Source organism: Musca vetustissima, unplaced genomic scaffold, assembly GCF_032173495.1.
Source record: "Musca vetustissima isolate MV318-11 ecotype Yass unplaced genomic scaffold, APGP_CSIRO_Mvet_v1 utg11241, whole genome shotgun sequence".
Lineage (NCBI taxonomy): Eukaryota > Metazoa > Arthropoda > Insecta > Diptera > Muscidae > Musca > Musca vetustissima.
Window position 1 is genome coordinate 44,069 of NW_026879495.1, and position 18,795 is coordinate 62,863.

Here is an 18,795-nt window from a genome sequence, read left to right on the forward strand (position 1 = left end):
AATATAGAATAATTCACTCAACATTATGAAGGTGTAGCTTCGGCAATTGATGGGGCACATTCGGCACCATAGTCATAGCCTGGCAATTATCACCGCTATCAGTTTGGTTGAAAATCAGATCCCCTAAATGTTCCATTTTGTTTTAATATGCACCATCAGAAATAGATTTTTTCTATCACATTTTGATCAATACATGCACGTTTGGTGTTATATATGTAATTTCAAATAGTATTAAAGGATTACTTTTAAAGACAAACTCAAAAGCATTTTAAGGAACTAATACCTATGAATCAAATCTAGTGATGCACAATCGTGATCAATAGTGATTTACAATATTCATATCGAAAACGCCATTGCCGAAGGTGCCCCAGTCTCCCTACTTACAATAAAACAAAAGTATCATTCACATCACTTTGCTGTTGTTGAAACTGGGGCACAGCGGTGACGAATTTATCGTTAAAGTGTTCGGAAAATATCTTATTCCGAATTTCAAAACTGATGTCATTCGTTTTATTTAGGCAATACCAAGGTACAGTCGACGCCCGGTATAACGTATGTATTGTCAGACCCATTCGTTATAGCGAAAAATTCGTTATATCGCAAAGTTTTTTATGGAGCCATTTTATTTAAAAACAATGTTGCCAAGACCGCTTAACGTTCTGAGCCATCAACACTTCCAAAAACGGCTGCGCAAAAACATGTGTATACCAGGAAGCAATTACAGGTGTGTGGATTAATTATCCATCGCTACAACAAAAATCTGCTCTGAAAGGACTGTTCCTAGAATGAAGACTAATGTCGAACTTTGACAAATTTGAATTTAATTCGCATATGCAAGTTTCGCATCAGGGCGGAATAAATACAAGTTATCAACGTACGACATTTGTAAAGCCACATAGCCCAATATGCCTGATGAGCCGCTTAACCAACGGCGAAACGCGTCGCATAATGGTGGGTACGTAGGTTCTTCTCCTGGCTTTCCTTTTCATTGCAAAACTTAGATCATCAAGCTCGACTCGGAAGAGTATAAATAACCACTAAAAAAAAAACAAAAATCTTTGTTGTATTAGTTCGGCTGTAGGCTTTTTAAAAATAAAAATCGTTTCTAATTTTGATTTTTAATGTTTATTGTTTCCAATATTTCGATTGGATTCTCCAATCATCCTCAGGGAACTACAATTACATATATTTTAACAGATTTTGAAACAACAATAACAATATGTAAATAAACTTACTTGAAGAAAGTTATGTTGTCTTAAAGTCAACGTTCTTATTTCAACTAAAGTCTACCAGATTTGTATTTGTTTACTGTGTGTCTATAGATTTGAGCGCAGTTGTCTGTGTCGGTTTTATAATTGAGTCGAGTGTCAAAAAAAAAAAAAAAAACAAAACTGTTAATCCGCTTTTCATTGGATTTGTAATAGAAATGAATTAATTAACGTAGTAACAGTGATAATAACGTGTTTATATGTGATTTTTATAAGGCTGCCCATTATTTTTGCGCTATTCCTTATACAGATTATATAAATTTAGAAAACTTTCGTTATATGCGATAGTCAGTGTAAAAAGTCGACTATTTTGCTCATTCGTTATATCCCGAATATCCCGATCTACCGTCGTTTAATTCAATTTTTAAAGTGTTTAATTGCGCCAAAATTGCGTATCTATCGATTACTACTATCCCACTGAACTAATATATTGATTCTATTCTGATATGATCTAGTTGAACAACTGTGAGCTGTCAAACACAACATATATTTCAGCCAATGCATCACTAACTTCCTGTTTTCCTGAAACAAATGTACAATGTTTAAAAAATAAAAAAATCAACTTTCACAAAAAAATATATATATATATATATATATATATAATTTTTTGTTTAACTTTGTAGCTTAATCTATTTCCAAGTAAAAAAAAAAATATTACAAAAAATAAAAACCAAAATCCCTAAGCGCTATTAATTAAACGCCGCTAGATAAGCCTTTTCGCCACTGTGACTTGGTCCGATTCTACTGGACGTCGTTTACTGCCAGACTCCTTCTCAATTTGTTCAAAGGTGGCTGTTACCGCTCGCAATTTTCGACACATAATATCGATATCATCAGCGTAGGCGAGTAACATGTGTTGTTTGGTGTACAGGGTGCCATTTCTGTTCACCTTTGCGTCTCGTATGCAGGAATGCCGAACGTAGACATGGCTTTAAACACCTCTGAACGGATAGGACTGTCGAATGCGGCTTTATAGTCGACGAATAGCTGGTATGTGTTGATGTGTTTTCGTGGGTCTTTTCCAGGAATTTGGTCAATGGTAGATTTGCCAGGTCTGAAGCCGCATAATTTCATTGCCCATTAGCTTCAATCGTTCACACGGCACGCTACATAGCACTTTATATGCGATGGACACACACCATATTGTCTCCTTTTTTGTGCAAGGGACACAGGATGCTGAGATTCCCATCATTGGGCATGCATTCCTCTGGCCAAATTGTACTAATCAGCCGATGCATGCTCCTCACCAACATCTGACCACCAGTCTTGAATAGTTCGGCTGGTAACCCATGGGCACCTGCTGCTTTAGTATTCTTCAGCCCATTGATTGCTATTCTGACCCTATCTTGGCTCATCATCTCTTATTGATTCTACGGTATCTTCTTCGCTGCCACTATTTGATACCAGAAGATTTTCAAAATGCTCCTTCCAGATCCTCAGCACGCTGCCTTTATTTGTCACCAGGTTTCCTTCATCATCTCTACAGGAGGATGTGCCTGTACCAAAGCCTTCGGTTTTGTGTTTTACTCATTGGTAAAATTTCCGGACCTCACTCTGACTCCTGTACATCTCGATTTGCTCTTGCTCGCGTTTTTCTTGTTCTTTCTTCTTTTTTCTGAAAATACGTTTCTCCCGATAATTCTCTCTCGCATTGCGTGTTGCTACTGTTTGCATGGTTGCGTTTTTTAACTCAGTAACATTACGACACTCCTGATCGTACCATGGGTTTCTTGATGGTGGTCTTTGGTACATAATGGTTGATTTTGCTGCAGTTTGTAAGGAGTGGACAATTCTTTGCTATTCTGTTTCTATATTATTATGGGGACAAGGAGTGTTTTCGTCAAGCTGGTGATAAAGTTCAGCGGAGTAGGCTTCTGCTTTGTGTTTGTAGCTCTCGACTTCGAGTTTCTGTGTTACATTAGATCGGACCATTGATGTTGCATTAAGACGACTATGAACCTTGGTTGCTATAAGGTAGTAGTCCGAATCGATATTCGCTCCACGAACATCAACATTATCAATTTGATTCCTCGTTGTTTGGTCGGGAGAAATCCAGGTGGCCTTGTGTATGTCGAGATGCTTGAATCTGGTGCTGCTAACTCCCATGTATTTTGCTGCCACGAAGTCAATCATCCTCATGCCGTTGTCGAATGTTTCTTCATGGAGGCTAAATTTTCCAACGGTAGAGACAAAATATGTTCACTTCTTATTTTTGCATTAAAAAATATGTCTGTGGTCTGTTCATCTTTATCTTCCGTCGGAGCATGGGCACAAATAAGTCTGATGCAGAAGAACTTCGTTTTTATACGGATTATAGCAATTCGCTCATCTACTGGAGTGTACCTGCGGAGGTCGTCAACATTAGGGGGGTTTGGTTTTCTTTGCCTTTTCAAAGTACGAGGGGTTTTCCGAGTGTGGGCAACTAACCCAACGTCTCAAACCATTATTAAGAGTTTTGTAATATCTATTATTTTCGAACTTACAACATATTGCCCGCGTCATGGAATGTAAAAATATACAGTTTTTTTTTACCAACGAAATGATCGCGCTGTAATCCACGCGAAAAACGAATAGAATGCCAGTTGTTCTTTCCAAAATCGAGTTGGGAATATACTTAAGATACTTATTCATCTCATGTATCTTTCTTACGTAAGTAAAAAAAACGAAATTTTAAAATATGTTTTTTAAAATGTTCAAAACATTCACATATTTTTTATATGTAACTGACATAACAAGCCACAATAAGAAACAAATTTAATTTTTAAATTGCTGTAGCCAACCTTGTATCTTTTTACGATATCACGACTGTCAGAAAGATCGAAAATATAGTATAATTTTTAAATTCAACAAAAAGTCGGCGAAGGGGATCATTGTTTGCATAGTTAGAAGAAAAATATATTATTTGTAGTAGCTGATAGTTTCGAGATGGCCTCAAAGGGACATTTATAAGAATTCTATTCAAAATAAACTCAGAAGTTATTTTACGTTGTATGACATTTAATATAAAATCCATGCGATTATCTAATTGAATTCCTAGATCAGTCTTGGATCGACACTTTTCAACAGAATTTGCAATAATATGACATATAATATTTTTGTCCCAAAAATGATCAATATTTCGATATTTGGATTTTCGGTATTTTGAGGATATTGAACATGTTTTTCATTGGGTAGCCTCCATACTCGTACAACGGCACCTCCACTTAGATACGGCAAAAATGTGCCTCATGGAAATATTGATTTTAGACCCCATGCTTCTTTGGACCAAATTAGATTCAGAAAATTTGGAGTCAATTTCCAAATCAAATTCCGAGATGTGGAATATCGGTCCACTCCATCCGCAACCTTCCCCAGAAAATTATAAAAAAAATTGCTGGAAATGAATTTTTTAATATCACGCGAACGGACTATCCGATTTGAATTTAACTTTACACGACTTAATATTATAACCATGACTGAATAATGATGAAAAATGCGAATTATCCTCTCCCATAAAGGGCCAAAATTTTGAAAATTTGTACATTTCATATGAAGCGAACGTAGTATCAAATTTTATCGAAACTTTGTACATCGTAACATGATTACCTTATCTAGATTATGGGAAAAAGGTTGAAACAAATCTTTTCCCTTTTAATTTAATATTTCACTTAAATTTTTTGTCTGAACCCGAACCTTTTTATAACTTAATGTAAAAAACGCAACCCTTACTGTTTTTAATTTTATTTCATTAATTAATACCACAACTTCCACTATCTAAATATCTTAAGAAATAATGGTGTTTTTACACGATATGTATTTTACATATGTGCTGTCACTTTTTCATACATATGTAATTCCTTATGTGTGTCAAAATTAGCAGCGTACACAAAACATTTATTTTTTGTGTTCAAATTGGCATATGTATTTTACATAAACAAAAAAAACACTTTTATTTTTTTTCTTAAATCAACATCTTTTTTTATTAAACACCTACAAACGAAATAATAATTTGTAATCGTTGCCTTTTCATACTTTTCTTTGACTTGCAATTGAAATATTTTCGTCCAACAGTGTCTTTTATTCAAACAGCTGATTTCCTAATGTTTCACATACGAAAATAGAGCGCGTCCTATTCGGAAAAAATACATATGTAATTGCATATAGTTTTGACACATTAAAATTTCCGTATGTTTCACATGATTAAAATTCAATATTTCGATTATAGTTTTTATTTTAAATTTTTCTTTGCTTTGAGGAAAATTTTAAAAAATTGATATTATTGTATACGCAACAACTAGTTTTGATTATTTTACACTTTAAAGGCGACAAAACCAATTAAATTTGTATATGTTAGCTTACTAAAAGTTCTGTGACTGATAAATAATTGCGAAACTTATGTTTAATTGGGTTTTACTGAGCATTTAAAAATTACATTAAAAATTGTTCTGTTAAGTTTTTTTTAAGGGGACCCCACCTATCCTCGGTTTCAAAAAAATTTAATTTTTTATTTTGATTTAATTTGAACCTACACTAATTCAATAATGTCCCTATAAATGTTCAAGTGAAAATCTCAACAATTTTTGAAGATATAGCCGATTTATTGTGTTAGCATCAGGTGACAGCAAGAGGGCTTCTCAAAGTTTAAACGTGTTTTTCTCCAAACAGCGTTTTTTCGAATGGCGGGCACGATAACTCAAAAACTAATAACCCAATTGATTTCAAATTTTGGGACGTTTCTCTGTGAGTGTATAGCTATCGTACGAACCAATCGGTGAAGATCTTCCTTATTTTTTAACTTTGTGGTCAAAAATAGGCGATTTTTCAAAAAAAAAAAACTTTTCAAAGTTCCGCCATTTTGTTAATTATTTTCTAATTAAATTCTTATTTAATTAAATTAAATATTTTTATTTTGTAGATACCAAAATGCAGTGTGTTCTATTTATAAACATTATAATGACGTCTTATGTTGTTTCATTGAATAATGGACTGGCCCTCACACCTCCTATGGGCTGGTTATCATGGGAAAGATTTCGTTGCAACACTGATTGTGAAAATGATCCGGAAAACTGTATCAGGTAAATCAATATTGTATATTGTTATTAATGTTATTTATGTGTGTTAAATCGTTTGAATTTTGTAATATATCTTCTTAATATATAAAACAGCTTAGTGTTAAGTGAGTGACTGACAGATCATCGTCCAGACAAAACGGCTGAAGCTAGAAGCTTGAAATTTACTTCAGTGTGGGTTGTTATTGGTATGTAGGCATGAGATAAGACTGTGTTTTTGAAAATTCGAACTAGAAGGGTACGAAAAAAAGAACCATGATTGAGGTATTTTAGGAAATTCGTACATATGGGCACAACATGTCCTAAATGGTACTAAATAAATGTTATAAATGGTACTAAATTTGGTACATTTTGGGTGTTGGTGAACGAATAGAGCTGGAATCTTTAAATTTAGACTTCAGATTATTATTGGAGTGCATGACTGAGGTAGTTTTGGAAATTCGTACTTATTGGTCAGAAAAGTACTAAATTTGGTACAATTTGGACGTTGACGAACGCGTAGAACTGAAATACTAAAAGTTGCAACTAAGATTACTGTCGGAGTGTAGGATTGAGGTAGTTTTGGAAAATGGGTAGGAAAAGTACAGAAGGTTACCAAATGTGGTACAATTTGGATTTTAGTGAACAGATAGAGAATTCTAAGATTTGAACTTACGATTACTATCTGAAAGTAGGATTGAGGTAGTTTAGCAAATTTATACTTATGAGTACGAAAAGTACTACAGTAGATATCGGATATAAGAAATTCAAAAAAAGTCAGAGATTTCTTATATGCGTTTTTTCCTTATATGGAATTATCAGATAAAAGAAAGTTGTTTCTTATAAGAGTACATACGCATATAAGAAATCTATTTCTTATACGAATATATCTCCTGAAAGTAAAATGTTTAAATAAAAGCATTGTTTTCCCAAAAATTTCTGTAGCAGAAATGAATGAACCCTTGCTTTTCCTTAATAGGTCACACCACTTTGAAATTTCTTTTTAAATCATATAAAACTAAACCAATTCTTATAACCTATGAATCATTGAGTTACGTATTTTTTTTCGCTCGTTCCCACGCCACACACACCCGCCCCAACCGACCGAGAGGGCGACCTCCCTTACGTCGGGATCGCGTTCACAACATCGACCGGCCAATGGCGGGTTAGTAAACAGTGAGAATACCAGCTGCATGCAAATAAGCTGGTGAAATAAACATATAAAATTAAACATAATACGTATCTGGCAACTAATACTAGACTATATTTTAATAATAGATTCCTTAATTACGTTTAATGAGTCGGTTTGTGGAATATAGCTACACAGAAAAAAAATTGTAACCATTTGATAAAAAAAATTCAAAAATCCAATTAAAATTTGATAGATTTTTCGCCGATAAAAATAATGTTCATACTTACAATCGCCGATAAAAAAATTGTAATCCCATTCGAAATTATTTTGATAAAGCAATTCTCATATATACTAAAAATTTTGTTGAATTTTATTTTGTTAATCGATAAAATATTGTTCATATTGACAATCTTGTTTATCAAATTATTTTCTTTTTAGCTGATAAAAAATGTTTCATATTGATTAAACGTTTTATCGAAAAATATTTTTTCAATCACTAACTTTTTGTTCATATTTACAATTGAGGTTATAAGTTTATTCATCTGTGTTAACGCGGGAGAAAGGAAAATACAGAGGACTTTTAATGTCGAATGTCATTTCAATTCTAACTTTATTATTTAAAATTATTCCTTAAGAACTATCTAACCTAATCTAACTTAGCCTAATACACATAAGAGATAACATATGCTAATTTGTTTACATTACCAAATGAGCGCACCAATATCCTTGTGTGTGGGCTGCTATTAATTCTTCATGATCAGCTCACACACACAGAAACCCACATTGAAGTGATCTCTATTTACTAACCCGCTGAGCGCATGTTTATGGAGATATCCTTTATTAGCTATGCGTCTTCAGCAGCGTGGAGTGTTATCATCCCTTATGTGCATACATGCACACACAAATAGATTTTATGACTGCTTATCTACTATTTATGACATATGTAAATATCTAAAACATCCTAAACTAACCTAACCAAATATCATGTTCATATTTTTATGAACATTCTCCCGGGCGGCAAAAATAATTTATTCTATATATGCCATGCCTGTGGGCACTGATTGCTGATATAAGGTTGATGTGTCTTTGTTACAATGTTTCTTAAAAATTAATTGTTGTACATGTTATATTATTCTACCCGAAATATTACTTTAAATAAAAATTATAAAAATGATGCGCTGCTTTGTAGTGGACTGTATTCTTGGCTATTTCCATGATCAGGTGCCTCCTACAGCTGGTCCTTCAGTCACTGTTAAATTGGCTGCAATTTCCCATATCTCTGCAGGTATCGGCAGACTGTCTTCATCTTCACTTTCTTCCATCTACCGTTTTGCTTTAGGAGACGCACAGTGGGAAAAAATACCGATCTAGCGCGCAGAAAATCAAAAAATGAAGTTGAAGGAAACTTTAAAACATTAATGCAGTTTTAAAGTAGAGTGTTGAGAGTACTTAAGTCCGTATAAAATAATCCGAATTAATAAGCTAGAACGGAATAACGGTACATTTAAAACAGAAAAATTTTCCAATGTTAAAAATGGCATTTTTTTGCTATAAAATTGCGATGGTCGTGTGCATTCTGTGAATATATTATTATAAAATTTTGTCCATTTTTGATATATAGTATTGGTATTTAATTAAATGGTATAGTTATATAACCCATAAGTTATTTTAATTTAGGTGTTTCGGGCTAAATATATGTAAGGCCCGTTTTTTTTAATTCCTTCAATTAAAATAGGGGTTTAGTATGGAGTGCAGTCGAGTTCAGCTTTGATTTTTGTTTTATTTTTCTTGTGTGTCTGTCTAGAACATCATACTAAATTTTTTCCTGCGACTTCCTGCGATTCTCGGATTTATGACAATTTTTTGAAAAAATGCCAATTTTGTGTAGGAAGCTTTTTTAAGGTTTTGTTCAAATAAAATTAAAAATTTGTGAATTTTTTTGATATAATTCATCAAATATGACTTGGAATAGATCACAGCATAGCAGATAAGAAAAAAAACAAGTTCAAAATGTCCATCCTAAGGTTCAAGAGTACTGGGTGTGAGTATGAAAATGAGGGATTTAAGTAAGCTGCTCCAAACGTTGATTTTAAACTCATGCACTGAATATACATTTATTCCAAATGTCTTTCTAAATGAAAATTAAAATTACAACGAAATCGGTTGTAAGAGTCTTTTAAAATACCGCAGGTAAAGGGTCCACTTTATGAACCATGGAAAAATATCATTGGTGTAACATTCATATATACACTGTTTTACCTATATTTATGATTTTCGTGGAGGTGGAGTTTATGGACTTTTATTATACCTGTTATGGGGTTTCCAATGACTGACATGACTTCGGATGACTTTATGACTTTGTCATGCGAATTTCGTTAGGGTCGGATACAGGTATCAGTTACGAATGAATGCAAAAATACATATTATTTATAGATTTTTCTACCTATGAATGAAAAATCCGCATTTAACAAATGTTCATTCATAGATTTTTCTCATTCAATAAGTGTCAAAGAACGGGATTATACAAGTTATAAACAAGTGAATAGCGATTTATTTTAGTTCTTAAACAAGTGAAGTGGAAAAATGTCAATTTTGTACAGAGAGCTCTTTGAAGTTTGGATAAAATCTAAACATGGTTCTGATGTAAAAGAATATATATTAAATAGACTTACTGAGGAAATATTTATTCTTTTCGTGGAATTATATTCTTGGTTCTATATGCCTTCAAGCATACACAAAATATTAGTGCATGGAGCTGATATAATCAAATGTGCAGCTTTGCCCATAGGAATGTTGTCTGAAGAAGCCATGGAATCCAGAAATAAGGACTTTCGGAACTACAGGGAACTGTACACCAGAAAAATTAGTCGTGAGGAAACAATGAGGGATCTTTTTAATAGGTTGCTATTTTCTTCTGATCCAAAAATATCATGTTTGTCTCGTAGTACATCTCTTAGCCATCGATATAGTGAGCCACTATCTGAAGAAGTCCTTAAACTACTGGAGGATCCAATGCTACCAACTAATTCAGATCAAAACTCGGATTCTGAATGTGATTAGTATTTAATAAGTAACGCCTAAATTTTGTAAAAAATATATAGTTTAATGTTTTAGATATGTAATATTTACAATAATAAAGATATATATAATAACAATAGTGTTTGGCCTTAACCCACTTTTTACCCTCCAAATGTTTCCGAATTTTTAAAAGAAGCTTCCATTCTAGGAGTACTATTAGTTATAACGAAAAATATTGCTTATTATAAAATATTTCAATTGCCTCAAAATAGTAATTTTCACCTAAAAATTTAAGCTTTTTCTAAAAAAAAATCGGCGCTTAATGGGTTAATAAAAAAAAAATTGCCAAATTTTTTCATAAAATACTTAAAATTGTCCATCTAAATCTATTCTTATCCAAAATATCGATAAACATACAGTAAAACATCTACTTTGATTTTCTGCGCGCTAGATCTGCATTTTTTCCCACTGTGAGACGTCTTAATGATGCTAGATCGCTGCTGCTTGTGTTGTCGTAGACACCCGGCGGTGAATGTGATGGTTTCTGCCAAGTATTAATCCCATTCCATTTTGGGGGACCACCTTCAGCAGTTGATTGTGTGATAATTGATTGTAGTCGTGTTTTTAAACCTGGTGGAACTACTCCGGCCCCTACTACGTCGTCTCCAGGCGGTATTTGTTCCATTTACCTGATCGGGCAAAATAACATCTTTGGCATAAATCTCTCGGGGATCGGCACGCATGCTACTGGAACTGGAACCGGGATATTCTGATGGGCTCATTTCTCGGAGTCTTTCAAGATATTCACGTTTTCCTATGTGTTCCTCACGTTCCAGAATCGCACTGCGTTCACCTTCTTCATTATCTTCTTTGGCTCTGATTTTACGTTTGGCTAACTCGTCGTTGTTTTCTTGATGATGTTGGTGGTGGTGTTGTTTGGATTTAGCATTCATTTCGTAATGTTCCTGTAGCATTTTCTCTTTTAGTTTTTTTTTGGAATTGCTGAATTTGTTCCTGCATGGCTTGCATTTGTTTTTGGAAGCTTCTAAATTGTTTGACTTCTTCTATTTCGTTTGTGATGTTTGAGTATGATGCTTTTGGGTCGTCTTGTATCGTAGACCCTTTTGTCGTGGAAACAAGCTCCTGTAGTGGCTGCTGCTGTTGATTATTGTCCTTCGAAATTCTAATTTCATTACTTGCCGCTTTTTCTATTCCTCCAATGTGAGGAGCATCCAGCGGGATGAAGAGCCCGTAATCATTCAGCCCTTCTAATTCCTTTCTGCGAATCAGGTATGGAGTATTTCCTTTTAATATTTATGCCAGTTTTGTCAGTGATTAGCTTTTGTTGTGGTGGAAAAAGATTATGCAAATTCCAAAATATCAAGAAAATTTCTGATTCTGAAAAGAAATGGTAAAATAATGTTGAATTAAAAACGTGTATTTTCAATTAAATTAAAAGTCGTCTTACCTTCGTCGTATTTATCAATATTAGTCACGGTTGTGGAAGAAGTTTTAGATGCTATTAAGTGCAAGATTTTTCTCTCGTATAGTGGCCACTTTAAAAAAAGATTGCAGGATTTAGGGTATTTAAGCTCAAAATCTATATCAATCTTTGGGAGAAAAACAATATTCATAAATTAATTTTTATGGAAATAAACAATTTACTTACCAAATTAATTCCAGAAGGGTTTTTATACTCCGGCCAGCTTTTCAAAATGTCATTTGTACTCTCTGAATGTTCAATTTGTCGAATTCGTCAGCTGTGATACTATGGTTTCGAATACACTCGAGAGCGAAGTCGGACTCAGCTTCTGGAACTAAATAAATAATGATATATATTGATAAATAAATAATATATAAAAAGCTCAAATCATTACAACAACATAACGAACAAGTAAACATGGACAACGAAAACGGATGGTTTGTAAACAAAACAGATAAAGATGTCCCAAAAGAAGTTGAGTGGTTGCTCTCGCTGGGCCCTAAATATGCATTACCCACAACAACAAAAACATTCCCGTTATTTGACGTCATCGCAGAGGGAGGAAATTGCATACAAACAATCAATGACAAGGAGAAACAAGACATAGCGAGAACAAAAATGGTATCTCTAATAGACGGACATATGAAAAAGAAAGGAACATTAAACACAAGAGACAAACAAATATTAAGCACAGTGGGTCGGTGAAAACTTTTTTAAAACAAAATGAGGACTTGATCATAACCAGTGCGGACAAAGGTGGGAAAACAGTAGCCATTTACAAAAATGAATACCAAACAAAAATGGCAGCAATTTTGGGAGATATATGCACATAACGACGCTTAAAAAGAGATCCGACAAATATATTACAAAACAAAAACAATTCTCTGGTGGAAAAATTATTTAAATTAAAGATAATTAATGAAACTGAGAAATATAAAATGACGAATAAGACATCAATTGCGCCAAGATTTTATGGGTTACCCAAAATTCACAAGGATGGTACCCCTTTGAGACCCATATGTTCCACAATTAATTCTTCAGCTATCGGTCTTTGTAAATATATGGTCAATATATATTTTGAAGAACCTGACAAAGAATTCGCAATATAACGTAAAAGACGCAAAAGATTTTAAAACAAGAATTGAGCACATACAAATCAACCCCGACGAAACCTTAATTTTATTTGACGTTGTATCACTTTTCCCTAGCATACCAGTAAATTTTGCTCTCAACACCATAGAAGATAAGTGGGATACAATTAAAACATATACATCTATGACAAAAGAATTGTTCATGGAAATTCTGACGCTATGTATAAAGGACACGAGATATTTCATATATGACGACAAAATATATAAACAAAATAAAGGTATGCCTATGGGCTCTCCAGCCTCCCCTGTCATAGCAGACATAGTTATGGAGAAATTACTGGACTCATCAATACAGCGAATGTACACAAAGCAAAGATTTTGACAAAATATGTTGACGTCATTTTTACAGTCATGAAAAAAGACGAAATAAAGAACAATTTGGACATCTTGAACTCATTCAACTCTCAAATACAATTTACTATGGAACTGGAAAACAACAACCAATTGTCATACCTGGATTCACTAGTGATACGAAAAGGACCTCATCTTGAACTTGACCTACAGCGTCGGGACGACTGATTAACTTTACATCTAGACATCCGAGAAGAACAATAATCAACACTGCATCCAATTTCATAAATAGAGTTTTAGACATAAGCCACCCAGACTATCACAACCAGGGATGGCCGTCAGAAAAAGTGACGTAAATGACATACATTTCCGACGTATAATACATACGTCTGAAACCCATGAAGTGTAATAATCCTAAATGAAATTAAATTTAAAGATTATTTAAAAAACAATTATTTTGGCATATAAATACAGTACTTACCTTCGACTCCGTTGGAAATAACGAACAAATTGGATTTTCCATTTCAGTTCTATCCCCAAGTGAGCAAGTATATCCCTTAGACTCTATATATTTAGCTAGCGTGTTGATGAGCAAATTTCGCTGTTCCTCGTTAAAAATATTATGATTTGCATAATGCTTTAAAAGCAATCTCCCATTCTGTGAATCCGTCAGCATGTCTTTAACAGACGGAATTGATTTTTTTACAAAATCACATTCTGTGGATTCCAAATTGGCATGTCTTTTTTTGGCATGTTTTCCTTGTCGCTGTCAACAATATACTCATTCATAGTTTCTAATTCAATTTGCTCCACATTTACCTCTTCGGTGTTGGACTCCGGTTCATCAATGTTTCCCGTATTATAATACACTGTTCCTTTACTATTTCTTCCATGTCTAAGAACATGTTTTTTATAACTCCCCTTGGAACCAAAAGTTAGAAAACACTCTTTAAAATGACACAAAAAAGTTGTTCCAAACGGGCAGTAATGGGTTTTAATGTGACTAAAAAGACTGTCCGATATTGGTAATATTACCTCACAGAAAGGGCATTTTATTGTACTTACATTATCCTCCATATTTCAGCAATTACAGGATTGGTTTTAACTCTTTAAACTTCTTTAACACTTCATTTTTTAAGAACAATTAACGCGGCGAAAGTTTCAAGCACACTGAAGGGATTTACCAAAATGCAAGTTCATGAACACAAATGACGTCTGTTATGTGGTGGTTGCAAAAGGAAACACAGTTAGATTCCAACGAACAACAAATACGCGTACAGACGAGTGCGACGAGTTGCACGCAACGCATTTTTTGTTAGTATGTAACAAGCGTACTTTTTGTCACAAACATGTACGATTTTACACAAATGTCATAAATACATATACTCTGTTCGATTTGAGTGTTTACACTAGTTTGTTGTAATAAATATTTTTACACTTTAGAAAATATCAAAATTATTCGAAACAATAAGAATTTAAAATAAAGTCTTACAACCATCAAATACAAATTTTGATGTTAAAATCAACTCACATTTATGAAAACATATTTGCAGCAGAAAGTTACGAACCCACACATATGTGTGGGTAAATATAGTCTTTGTTTTTTTTGTACTTTACTAGATGGGCCCGTGGCGCTTCGCTGCCCCTACCAAAGTGATTAACATAGGATCGTTCACGTAGAAAACTATTTGTATTTAGTTTAAAAGCTACTATTTATTGATAGGATATAAACATAGAATACCTATGTCATTTCAGATTTGTGATTACTTTTGATGCTATAAATTCGCCTATAATTTTCGGGTATGATATCGGGTAGCATGAAGTGCTGTAAAATTCTCAGTAAAATCTGTTGATCGGTTTTTGACTAATCAAACTAAAAATTTTATTTTCGCTGTATGTAAATTATTTAAGTGCAACGGGGACTGCATTTTTCACCAATCGTACCACGCTGTTTTTTGAATGGATGATGTAAATACACACCTACGTTATTCAGACAAATTTTGAAGACGGTGCACAGTGGGAAAAAATACCGATCTAGCGCGAAGAAAATAAAAAAAATGAAGTAGAAGGAAACTTTAAAACGTTAATGCAGTTTTAAAGTAGAGTGTTGAGAGTACTTAAGTCCGTATAAAATAATCCGAATTAATAAGCTAGAACGGAATAACGGTACATTTAAAATAGAAATTTTTTCCAATGTTAAAAATTGTATTTTTTAGCTATAAAATTGCGATGGTCGCGTGCATTCTGTGAATATATTATTATAAAATTTTGTCCATTTTTGATATATAGTATTGGTATTTAATTAAATGGTATAGTTATATAGCCCATAAGTTATTTTAATTTAGGTGTTTCGGGATAAATATATGTAAGGTCCGTTTTTTTAATTCCTTCAATTAAAATAGGGGTTTAGTGTGGAGTGCAGTCGAGTTCAGCGTTGATTTTTGTTTTATTTTTCTTGTGTCTGTCTAGAACATCATACTAAATTTTTTCCTGCGACTCTCGGATTTATGGCAATTTTTTGAAAAAAAGCCAATTTGGTGTAGGAAGCTTTTTTTAAGGTTTTGTTTAAATAAAATTAAAAATTTGTGAATTTTGTTGATATAATTGATCAAATATGACTTGGAATAGATCACAGCATAGCAGATAAGAAAAAACAAGTTCAAAATGTTCGTCCTAAGGTTCCAGAGTAATGGGTGTGAGTATGAAAATGAGGGTATTTATGTAAGCTGCTCCAAACACTGATATTAAACTCATGCACTGAATATACATTGATTCCAAATGACTTTCTAAATACAAATTGAAATTACAACGAAATCGGTTGTAAGAGTCTTCTCAAATACCGCAGGTAAAGGGTCTACTTTATGAACCCTGAACAAATATCATTGGTGTAACATTCATATATACATGGTTTTACCTACATATATGGTTTTCGCTATAAGCAAACGGAAATTTTGTGCGTGGAGGTGGAGTTTATCGACTTTTATTATACCTGTTATGCGTTTTCCAATGACCTTACATGCAAGGATTCGATGTTTAGGATGTATATTGCACATTTCATACCGTCTGGTTTTGAAAAAGTGCAAAATTAATAGCTCCGATCGGCCACTTTTCGAAGAAAGGAAGGCACGTATCATTAACGATTTGAATGAAGTAATGCACATTATTGTTGATACACCTAAGTCAGTATCCGGAACAACAAACGATGGCAATACTGCTAGGCGTTTTTTAGCCAACCTGGCTTGGCATCGTCGATAACTGGTGTTGATGAAAAATTAATTAAAAATTGTAGTGTCATCCTTTCAACTATGGCCTGTGGGTATGCTTTTAACGCAGAGTCATTTGAAAAACATACTGAGGAAACATTTATTTTTTCGTGGAATTATATCCTTGGTTCTATATGCCTTCAAGCATACACAAAATATTAGTGCATGGAGCTGATATAATTAAATGTGCAGCTTTGCCCATAGGAATGTTGTCTGAAGAAGCCATGGAATCCAGAAATAAGGACTTTTGGAACTACAGGGAACTGTACACCAGAAAAATTAGTCGTGAGGAAACAATGAGGGATCTTTTCAATAGGTTGCTATTTTCTTCTGATCCAAAATTATCAAGTTTGTCTCGTAGTACATCTCTTAACCATCGATATAGTGAGCCACTATCTGAAGAAGTCCTATACTATATAATTTAATGTTTTAGATATGTAATATTAACAATAATAAAGATATATATAATAACAATAGTGTTTGCCCTTAACTCACTTTTTACCCTCCAAATGTTTTGGAATTTTTGAATGAAGCTCCCATTTTAGGCGTACTATTAGTTATAACGAAAAATATTGCTTATTTAAAAATGTTTCAAATGCTTCAAAATAGTAAATTTCAACTAAAAACTTATGTTTTTTCTAAAAAAAAAAATCGGCGCTTAATGGGTTAATAAAAATAAAAATTGCCAAATTTTGTCATTAAATAATTAAAAGATGAAAGGTTCGATATAAAATGTGTGAAAATGCTAATATCTTTCAAAATATATTTTGCAACATTTTCGAGGATTTTCTTAAAATGTTCTTTCATAAAAACCTTTCCACGTCAATTACAGACTACTAACAGAAATTTTAAGTCAAAATTTTTGCAAGATTTCCGCGGATTTTTTTCAATTTTTTTTCATAAAAACTTTCCCACCGTAATTAGCTACAACTGAAATTAATTTTGAGTCAAATCGGTCCATTATTTACATAAATATTTTTTTAATAATTGTAAAGTACCATTTTATATATGATATCGTCGTAAAAATGCTTCTTCGTACATTTTCTTTCTACTACTACTTTTTTGCAACCCCAATATAAACACATGAGTTGCATGCAATTATTGCGGTCGTCTGTACGCACATCAAAAAAATCGAATGAAAAACAACAACTATCAACACATACATGTCTTTTGAAATAACTAGTCGCCTCTGCTGACACACCGCCAAAAGAAGCAAATTCTAACGTTCACAAGGAAAGAAGAAAATAATTCATCCCAACAAGAATTAGCAATACACACATTCTTCACGCTTCTCAACAAAAGACCATGAGGAGAGAGATGCAATTCATAAAAGAGATTGGCCTTATGGAATGTTGTTGATCTCCCTTGCTGAACAACTACTCACACCCCTCCTCTCGTCCCAACATCGACAACAGAAACAAATTCTAACGGTTTCTGTTGACGATTTTGGTGGCAACGAAGAGAGTAAGTAGTTGTTCAACAAATTTAAAGATACACACAAGAAAGATGATGAAAACAAAAAATGGATTGCATCTCTCTCATAGTGTTGTGTTGTGAAGGGAAGAATATATGTGTTGCTAATTCTTGTTGGGATGAATTCTTTGTAAACGTTAGAAATTGTTTTTGTTGGCGATGTGTCGACAGACGCGAGTAGTTATTTCTTGTATTTGTTGGTTGGTCTTTGTCCTTCTATTATGCATGTATCCAATTTTTGTTCTGTTGTTGATAGTCATAAATTTATCTTAAGATAAAGGAAATATTTGGCACAGGGGAATGAATGTATGCATATGTATATTTTATTTTTTCGCAATTGTATATATACATACAATATATATGTTATTGGTGGGGTGTAAATACATACATATGTATGTATGTACTGTATTTCTGTTATACGTCTTTCTTTACGATCGTCAATGTTTAATATAAAGATTTTTGCAATATTTTCAAATTAAATTTCTTGTAGTACGATACAAATCCTTTTAAACAGCAATTGCCGATTTTTACTCTCCCACAAAAATACCTCCAAATTTTCAGTATTTTAACGGCTTTAAACAAAATGTGTAGCTCTATACCGAATAAAAACTTATATTTGTTATCCATCTTTTACAATCTATTCAACAAAGTTCTTTGTAATAACGTAATAAAAAATAATATGGCATATT

General features: G+C 33.2%; 1 protein-coding gene across 1 annotated transcript in view; it reads left to right on the plus strand.

The window, feature by feature from the left end:
• Positions 1 to 6,170: 6,170 nt before the first annotated feature.
• The window catches only part of LOC133324409 (alpha-N-acetylgalactosaminidase), a 56,706-nt gene continuing 44,081 nt past the window's right edge, over positions 6,171 to 18,795 (plus strand). Inside the window, exon 1 of the mRNA XM_061533248.1 lies at positions 6,171 to 6,322. Coding sequence (XP_061389232.1) covers positions 6,171 to 6,322 — 152 coding nt within the window. The remainder of the gene's footprint in view (positions 6,323 to 18,795) is intronic.